Below are 10,000 nucleotides of genomic sequence, written 5' to 3'. Positions count from 1 at the left end.
AGGACACGACGATCTGCGGAAGGGCAGGTTGATAGATATCCTTCATCAGGACTAATCTAAGTTATCCTTTGGTGTCATTGTCCTTTCAGTGTTCTGACATCTGTTTAACACTGAAGATAAGATTATGATTATATTTTTCAAAATATAATTAGTCGTTTCAACATCGTGTAAATTCAAGTGAAACTCATTTCGATTATTTTCTTTTTCGTATTTATGCTTACTATTTAATTTTTTATTAACGTTGAAAAGAATTTGTCATTAGTTTTAAGTTTGTGAACCCATTTTCTGATTGCTTACGAAAATATAAATAGACAGTTACGAACTTGTATAAAGATTACCTTACAACATACCTAATCTCTCTCTCTCTCTCTCTCTCTCTCTCTCTCTCTCTCAACATTTCTATAACACTTAACCTGTATTTTTGAAGGTCAAACTCTACTCATTCCTTTAACTGAAAAAATCAACGGGAAAAAAATCACTATTATGATACTACCATAAGTAGTTCTAGAGGTAGTTAATGTAACAATACAGACCTTTACATTAGGAGGTAACCGTGTCGGAATCCAAGACATCCTATTAGCATCAGCTGCTCCGGTGACTTGGTCCACGCTGTCTAAGAAGATCAACAGAGGCTGGGAGAGAAAACACAAATTAGGAAATTAGCTTTGGAATTTTGGTGGGGCGGAAAAAAAACATGGTTCTAGTGACTTCCGGTGGAATGACTGTGGCACTGGTCCTGCTGTAAATATATCTAGGTGGGTAATTATATTTCGCCCCGAATATTAATGATTATTCTTATTTTGCATAAAAAAATGATATTTGGTTATGAAGAAAACAGTTGTTGGGTTTGACGTATTTCCGTGGTTGTTGGTTATGATAATATAGTTGTTGGTTTTGATAGAAAATATTGGTTTCTAGTTATGAGGAAAAAAAATGGATCAAGGAAAACCAGTTATAACACTGAACAAACAATGGTTGTTGATTGCAAGGAAAAAAGTTATTGTGAGCTAAGTAATAAATAGTTGTAGTCTTTATATACGAAAGAAAAAACAGCGGGTGCTGCTTATAAAAATAAAGTGGTTAGTGGTTATACTGTAAAAACAGTTGCTTATTGTTAGAGGGCAAATTAAATTAGTCGTGCCTGGATATGTGGGAAAGAAGTTATTAGTTAACAGAGAAAGAAAAAAAGTGTGACTCCTAGTTATAAGAAAAAAGAACAGGCCATGTTGGTTACAATATGCATAGAAAAGTGGTGGTTGTTTGTTATGACGAAAATAGAAAGGGGTTATCAGTGTTTTTTGGCTCAACGGCAAATATTAAGCATATGTTGATAAAGTAAAAAGTGATAAGTGCTTGTTGGTTATAAAAATAGTTCGTTAGTTATAAGGAAATGAGTAAACAGCGGTTATTGGTTATAAGGCAGATAAACAACAATTTTTGTAGGTTTGCCATTATCAACATCCAGAAAAATAAATGTTATAATAAGTTCAACAATAGATCTAATAGCTATAATTCAGTCAAACTGACAAGAAAAAAGTACAATCACCTTTTTTTCCCAGTCATTGCCCTCCTTGCAAAGAGGGACTCTTGATTTATTCCTGAATTAGTTACAGTTTTATACAATGACTGAGTGGACTGGCTTCCTTAATCCGGTACAATTCATGAGAGACTAAAGAGACGTCAGACTACCAAAATTAAGGAAGCCAACTGTTGATCTGGAAAATGTAACTAATTCAAGTTCAGTGTTAAAATCATTTCATGATATCCTAAAATGTGTGAGTGTATCTGTTTATTTTTATAAGCTTGACTTTTTCACGATTCAGAGTCACTAAGTTTACCTCAGAATTATTATTATTATTATTATTATTATTATTATTATTATTATTATTACAAGCTAAGCAACAACCCTATCTGGGAAAGCAAGATGCTATTAGCCCAAGGGCTCTAACAAGGAAAAATAGCCGTGTGAGGAAAGGAAACAAGAAAATAAACATACTACAGAAGCAATAAACACTAAAAATGAAATATTTTAGGAACAGTAACGTTAAATTGGATCTTTCATATATACACCATAGAAACTTAAAAAAAGATACAAGAGAAAGAGAAATAAGATATAACCGAGTGTACCCTCAAGCAAGAGAACTCTAATCCAAGACAGTGGAATAATTATCATAATTAACATGCTATATTATCTCTATGCTGATAGATACTCTTACACAAATCATATCACTTTGTTATTAGGTCCAACAAACCATTTGCTTGGTTGCGCAGTTCAATAATTCCTTGAGATGAGCGGTCAGTGGAACAAGGTCGTTAGGAATGTCCTCGAAGGGCAGCATGTAGTTGTAGGATATCTGAAACAGAGGGAAAAGAAACAGGATTTAAATTCTGTAAAATCTTCCTATTCTATTGTTCCTTCAAATCACCGTTTGTGTATGAAGATGCACGATTTTACATAGGTGGCATACTACCCTCAACGCTGGCAACATTGTGCAATAATTCATTTTGTTTATTATATCATATTTCTCATAATATCGACCTTCCTTTGCAATATGATCTGCCTAAAGTCCTAGATTATACAATCTAACAATCGTGCCTTATATCTTCAATGGCTCAAATACTGCACAGTATTCTAAAGGTTCTATTTCGGATTTGGAATTATCTTACGAAATCGTTGGAATCTTAGATTGTTTTTAGTTGAGCAGGTTACCTTGAGATTTATAATTTATCTGCTCCTTAGCTAGTAACATAATCATACATCAATTGTTTTAATTATTTGTTCTCCCTTCTTCATAATTTATTCATTTCTAATTCGTTACTTTTCCAAATTAGACTGCTTTCCCGGTTGGGGCACCATGCTTGTAGCATTCTGCTTTTCCAGTTGTGAACTAGGGTTGCAGTTTGTTTTGATATCTCTCTCATATAATAAAGAGCAAGTGTCTGGCTACACACATACATACATACATACATACATACACACACACACACACACACATATATATATATATATATATATATATATATATATATATATATATATATATATATACATATACATATATCCATATATGTGTATACACATATGTATACAGTATATATATATATATATATATATATATATATATATATATATATATATCCATATATGTGTGTATACACACATATGTATACAGTATATATATATATATATATATATATATATATATATATATATATATATATATATATATATATATTCCTATAACAGTAAACAGCAACCACCTCCCACAAATTGCCCAAACTAGCGTGTTGTAGTTAGGAAAGACGAAGGGGTGGGAAGGAGTGAATCTGTCTGTATACGCGAGTCCATATGTGTGCATATCTATCTAAATATTTACCCTTCATTTTTGAGGGGTCGTATACTATCTTATAATAATAACTCTTCAGAAGACAAAAGCTTGAAGAGATGGAAATAATGGAAAAATAAGCTGAAAAAAAAAAAGCATGTTGAGTATTGCGATCTCTCACGAATACCGCATCGACCCTCAAACGTATGACATTCTAACGAGACATGAGAACGGTTACAAATTCAAAGAACGTTTACTGAGATTTCTATCGAGACCTTGAATTTTACCGAAGCCTCGAGACTTGATCGATATGTGTTATGTCTGGCTCGGTTTTTTTTTTGTCCCAACACGCGAATCGAACACGTGGAGATCGGAAGGAAGAGTGGAAAATAATTATAGGAAATTAAAAATTCTACGAAGATTCAACAAGCTTTCATGCATTTTTAACCATGTTTAGCAGTTACGATGTCGAATAGAAATATTGCTAGCTGGATTTGTAAATTATTTTAAATTTAGTGTACGCGATCCGTCAAAAATGACAGCTGAATATTTTAGATAGATATGCACACGCACAAGCAGATTTAACCCTTCCCACACCCCTACCCCTTTCATCTTAGAGTAGACTACCCCTCTCTGCAGGGTATGACTACTCAACTCCCTACCCGAAGGACGGGTAATGCCGCTGAGCATAACTGAAAAAATATTATATATATATATATATATATATATATATATATATATATATATATATATATATATATATATATATATATATATATATATATATTCTCTCTCTCTCTCTCTCTCTCTCTCTCTCTCTCTCTCTCTCTCTCTCTCTCTCTCTCTCTATATATATATATATATATATATATATATATATATATATATATATATATATATATAGCCAGATACTTGCTCCTTGTCATATATAGGAGATAAGTGACGACGTATTTGTAATAACTGGTAAATGATACCATATACTCTACATGTGATTTTTTACTGTAACTGCTATTATTATTATTATTATTATTATTATTATTATTATTATTATTATTATTATTATTATTATTATTATTATTATTATAACGAGCTAAGCCACAATCCTAGTTGGAAAAGCAGAATGCTATAAGCTTATACAAAGCACTTTAGACAAACTAAGCATCCCCTAATCTTATTCTCGAATCCTGGTCTGGAATATGACCAATGATTAGAGTTATTTTCATGTTTAATTTTGCAATATTATTTTGCTGCCAGAACGGTTGCAGGACATTTCCTGCGACTAAAACTTAAAATGAATATAGATCGTAAGTGGATTATTTATTTAAGATCACAAATTGATGAACGTTCGACTGATCATGGAAGATAGTAAATATAGTGAGAAACCATATTCATGCAACATCAATAAAATAGGATTTTAAAAATCTGTGATCTATGATGCTTTCTCGTGCGTAGGTGATGTAAGTTTTATTAAGTAGTTTTATTATATTATCAAGGATTGTAAAACTTTATTATACTTCACATATCAGCTGGATATGTTTGCAATTGGGATTTTTACCAATTTTCAATGTATGTTCATCTCAGGAAAATGGATTTATAGACATTTGAACTTTCAACTAGTAATACACAATGTTTGATCCTCTATGGAATTTCCAATTAGTAGTCTGGTTACAGTAAATGGTAATGTTGGTTATAAAGAATCAGTAGGTCATTGTAATGACACACACACACACACACACATATATATATATATAGTGTATATACAAACAAAGACAAATGCAACCTTTTCTAGTCCACTGCAAGACAAAGGTCTCAGACATGTCAATTATGTTTATTCACCCAGTTTTCATTACAACGCTGGCCAGTGTGGATATATATATATATATATATATATATATATATATATATATATATATATATATATATATATATATATATGTGTGTGTATATATATATATATATATATATATATATATATATATATATATATATATATATATATACACATGTATATATGTATATATATATATATATATATATATATATATATATATATATATATATATATATATATATATATATATATATATATATATAATGTAAGCATAATGCATATATACATACATTAGGACTGGATATTTTGGGTTAAGAATTTCCATTCTTCGTCAGAATTTTGTTTCATGAGCTGGAAATATTCCTGCGTTATTATTATTAACAGCAGGATGCTAAAAACATAGCCCGTTGAGGGAAGGAAATCAGGAAATGAATAAACTACAAGAAAAGTAATCAACAAAATATTTTAAGAACAGTAACATCAAAATATATCTTTCATAAATAAACTATAAAGAGAAACTTATGTCAGCCTAACCCAATTTTGCAACCCTCGACCATCCTTAATAATAATCCCCATCCGGTTCTTGTCAGGTATGAGAATCACCACTGGTGAAATTTTCATGAAAATCCATCTATAACTTTGGATTTATTCCTGCTGACAAATAAACTCATAATGGAAATATAAACTTAGTCGTCTCCAACTAACATATAAATCTGATGTCTACAATTTTAAGAAGAATTCAGATAATAATAATAAATTTACACAGGTTTAATTTTTATCTATATATTTGCCTTTTAGATAATTCATGTTTATTTTGGCGTAAACGTGCAAACAGGATTAAAGATGAATATAAATAGCAGATGCCAAGCAAGAAAATGTCATAAAGATTAATACATTGATCGTTAGATATATGTGCGCTTGCGATATAGATTTATTCATTTACACAAGTGCTTACTTGTACAGGTTTCCAGCAAAAGTCATAGCAAAGCGGGAACGAAAAAAAGCGACGAAAACTTATAAGAAAAAAATTAAATCCATAGAGAGAATATTACCCTTACAATTAATTCAACAATTCTTGCTAAAATCACGAAACGCTGCAACTTTCAGACCATAAATCATTCAAGTCAAAGTTTCGTTAAAGTGGCGCAATCAGGATGTAAAGACTAAACGTTATGCAACAACGATAAACAAATTTACGAAGCGTCATCAAATCGACTATTTTGAATTTGTCCTGAAGCACCAACCACTCGACGACACTGCATCAAATGGACTCTTTCGGGATGTACGTAAAATCCTGAAACGTTCCTCCGTTTAGCACCAAAGGATGTGAGAATTCTGAGAACTTCCATGCACGTTTTAATGCAACACAAAGAATTTATAGTGAATTAAAACGATAATGATATTACAGTTATTAATAGTAACAAGGATACTAAATTTAGTAGATGTAGTAGCTGCAGTAATAGTATGAGGTATATTAGTGCTACTTTTGAAATTAGTAGCCATTTTACGTTAGGAAATTTGTCTCGATGAATGAAGCAAATATCTATATAGTTAGTAATATATTTGCTTTGTCTATGTAAACATAATTGATTATCTACTTGATAATGCAATTGGTGTTGCATTACTCTTTGAAAGCAAAATAGCTTTCATATGACACGCAGCAGATTGATAACATCCTGCCTTCATTAATGACCTAAAGGAAAATCCTGAAAAAACTCTCTCTCTCTCTCTCTCTCTCTCTCTCTCTCTCTCTCTCTCTCTCTCTCTCTCTCTCTCACATGTATATATGTATATACAGTGTGTATATATATATATATATATATATATATATATATATATATATATATATATATATATATATATATATATATATATATATATTAACAGTAATCTGCGATGAACTGCACAATGTGTTTGCTTCATCATTGAGGTTACAAGTTTGAACATGGCCTAACGGCCAATTCAAGTGCCTGTGATTCGGTCTTAAGACTGCTTCACAAGTCTACACCAGGATGATGACCTGTTCTGTTTCTACGTCAATTGCTCACAAAAATGACTTGTTGAGTCTTTTAATATTTTCGGTGATCAATCTATTCTGAAGAAATGTTTTTAATTCTACCTTGTTTCGAGTATTGTACAGCTGCTGATCCGTATCTTGAGTTTTTGGACAAAAATTTGCGGTCTATTATATTTCTTATTCCTGATGTGGATATTAATCTCTGGCACCATCGTTCAATTAGTTCGTTATGCATGTTGCTTAAGATTTTTCATAATTCTGACCATCCTTTGCATTCAGATCTTCCCAGACTGTACCATATTGTACATAGTACTACTAGCAATCATTTCTAACAGTGTTATCCTTTCCATTATCATAAGGCACAACACTACACAGTATTTCAGAAGTTTTATTCCAAATGTGACCAGATTGTGGAAAGATCTTCTTAATCAGGTGGAACTTCGGAGATTCAAATTTGCAGCATTTTGTGTGTGTGTGTGTGTGTGTGTGTGTCGAAGAGGCTAACATAAGTCTCTCTTCATTGTTTATATATGCCAGATCTATGTTACTTATCTTAAGGTATTTTATGGTCTTGATTTATTATTTCTCATACACACTACTTTATCTATCTCCTCAATTCCTTCCCTCATTGGGCTATTTTTCCCTGTTGGAGCCCTTTGGCTTAAGCATCCTATTTTTCCAACTAGAGTTGTAGCTTAGCTAGTAAAAATAACTGAATTTTGTTGGGCTAGTTTTGAATCAAAATTGTCTATGACATTTATCTGTATGTATAATCCTGTCAAACAATATCTGAAAACACTTAAGGCATCATCTGCCTTTATATGAAAATAGTGAAACTTTTGTATAACAAATCTTTACCTTGTCTACTAATACCCGATCCTTTTTGCCTTTATTGACCTAATCCCCAATCTATTTTATTATTATTATTATTGTTATTATTACTTACTAAGCTACAACCCTAGTTGGAAAAGCAGGATGCTATAAGTCCAGGGGCCCCAACAGGGAAAATAGTCCAGTGAGGAAAGGACACAAAGAAAAATAGAATGTTTTAAGAACAATAACAACATTAAAATAAATATTTCCTATATAAACTATAAAAACTTTAACCGAACGTGAAGAGAAATTAGATAGAATAGTGTACCCGAGTGTGCCCCTAAGCAAGACAACTCAAACCCAAGAAAGTGGAAGACAATGGTACAGAGGCTATGGCACCACCCAACACTAGAGATCAATGGTTTGATTTTGGAGTGTTCTTCTCCTAGAAGAGCTGCTTCCCATAGCTAAAGAGTCTCTTCTACCCTTACCAAGAGGAAAGTAGCCACTAAACAATTACAGTGCAGTAGTTAACCCCTTGGTTGGAGAAGAATTGTACTGTCTGGCTAGTCAAAGGACCCCATAACTCTCAAGCGGTATATCTCAACGGGTGGCTGGTGCCTTGGCCAACCTACTACCTATAGATATTTCGTACTAATCAACTAACTGGCTTTCCTAATAACAGTTCTTTACCTAATTCGCACCCGAACTGACCCAATAAGGGTAAATACTAACCCAATCCATTTCCAAGCCATCCTAAAGGCATATCATGACTTGATACACCAATGAACTGACATGATAATAGATCTTGATTTGAACTACTCAACAAACTGACCTCTCCATCAATCTCGACCTGAGTCACTATGGAACTAACTTACTGACAAAACTTGACCTGATCATATTCCAAGTTGACCTTGTGGCATAGTTGTTACCTAATCAATAACCGACTTGACCAGCGGCACAATCTCGAGTTGATTTGCTTCTTAGCACACATAATTAAGGAAAAATCTTGACCTGATCCATTCCATATCTGACCCGGAGACACATAATTTTGGTCTGACCACATTATAACATAAACGAGACCCATTTTTCACGCAATTACTTTACAAAACTTACCTAATGACATATATGGACCATACTTAAAACGAAACTGACTTGATGATATATTTTGACCTCGCCTAATACCGAACTGGCCTGATATGAATTATACATTGATCTTGACCACTACCGAACTGACCTGATGACAAATCGACGTCAGCAACGCCGTCAGAGCCGTGGATTCTGGCGAAGTCCCGACGAATCGAATGACCAAGATGGGCTTCACTTCGCCCAGCCAGATGAAGCAGTTGGCGGCGATCTTCGACAGCAGGGAGGTCTTTCCACAGCCTCCAGCTCCATGCAGGAGAAGCGGCGTTTGAGAAGGTCCTTTGATGTACTCCTCGGCTCTTTGCAGTTCCTCTTCGCGGCCGTAGAACACCTGCAGGGGGAATAATAACATGAGGGTTTCATTCTCTGCTTTATACAATCTACTGTATACAATCCATCACGGTCATTTTTCCTTTTTATTGGGGTTGTTTTTATATTTGGTACATTTTCACTCGTGAAAATTTGATGCCAATATTTCGAATGCTATTGTACGCGTCTCTTCCTTTAAACCACCAGTATGTATGCTTTAATGGACTCTCTATAGTTAAACGTGTCTGGTTTCATTTCCAAATTCATCTGGACAAATGCTGATCAGAACGTCAGCCAGACAAGAAGAAATATGAATGATATATATATATATATATATATATATATATATATATATATATATATATATATATTATATATATATATATATAAACAAGAGAAGAAGAGGCGGGAGTGATAGACATGCAATGTGTACATAACAGTTCTGAGGTGGTTTGATTGTTTAAGGAAAGTGACAACTTCTTAATGAGAGAGAGAGAGAGAGAGAGAGAGAGAGAGAGAGAGAGAGAGAGATATTTGGGTGCGTATTTCGAAATGGTT

At 32.9% G+C, this 10,000-nt stretch overlaps 1 protein-coding gene across 1 annotated transcript in view; it reads right to left on the bottom strand.

The window, feature by feature from the left end:
* Positions 1-10,000, bottom strand: part of LOC137657782 (NACHT and WD repeat domain-containing protein 2) — a 95,503-nt gene that overhangs the window by 53,719 nt on the left and 31,784 nt on the right. The window contains exons 8-11 of the mRNA XM_068392298.1: positions 9,225-9,464; positions 2,253-2,354; positions 534-632; positions 1-13 (exon numbers count right to left, since the gene is read on the bottom strand). The exon at positions 1-13 is cut by the window's left edge and continues 127 nt beyond it. Of these exons, the coding sequence (XP_068248399.1) occupies positions 1-13; positions 534-632; positions 2,253-2,354; positions 9,225-9,464 (454 nt within the window). The remainder of the gene's footprint in view (positions 14-533; positions 633-2,252; positions 2,355-9,224; positions 9,465-10,000) is intronic.

Source organism: Palaemon carinicauda, chromosome 18 (assembly GCF_036898095.1).
Source record: "Palaemon carinicauda isolate YSFRI2023 chromosome 18, ASM3689809v2, whole genome shotgun sequence".
Classification (NCBI taxonomy): Eukaryota; Metazoa; Arthropoda; class Malacostraca; order Decapoda; family Palaemonidae; genus Palaemon; species Palaemon carinicauda.
The sequence above is the reverse complement of the archived record's forward strand: the minus strand, read 5'-3'. Positions and strand labels throughout refer to the sequence as shown.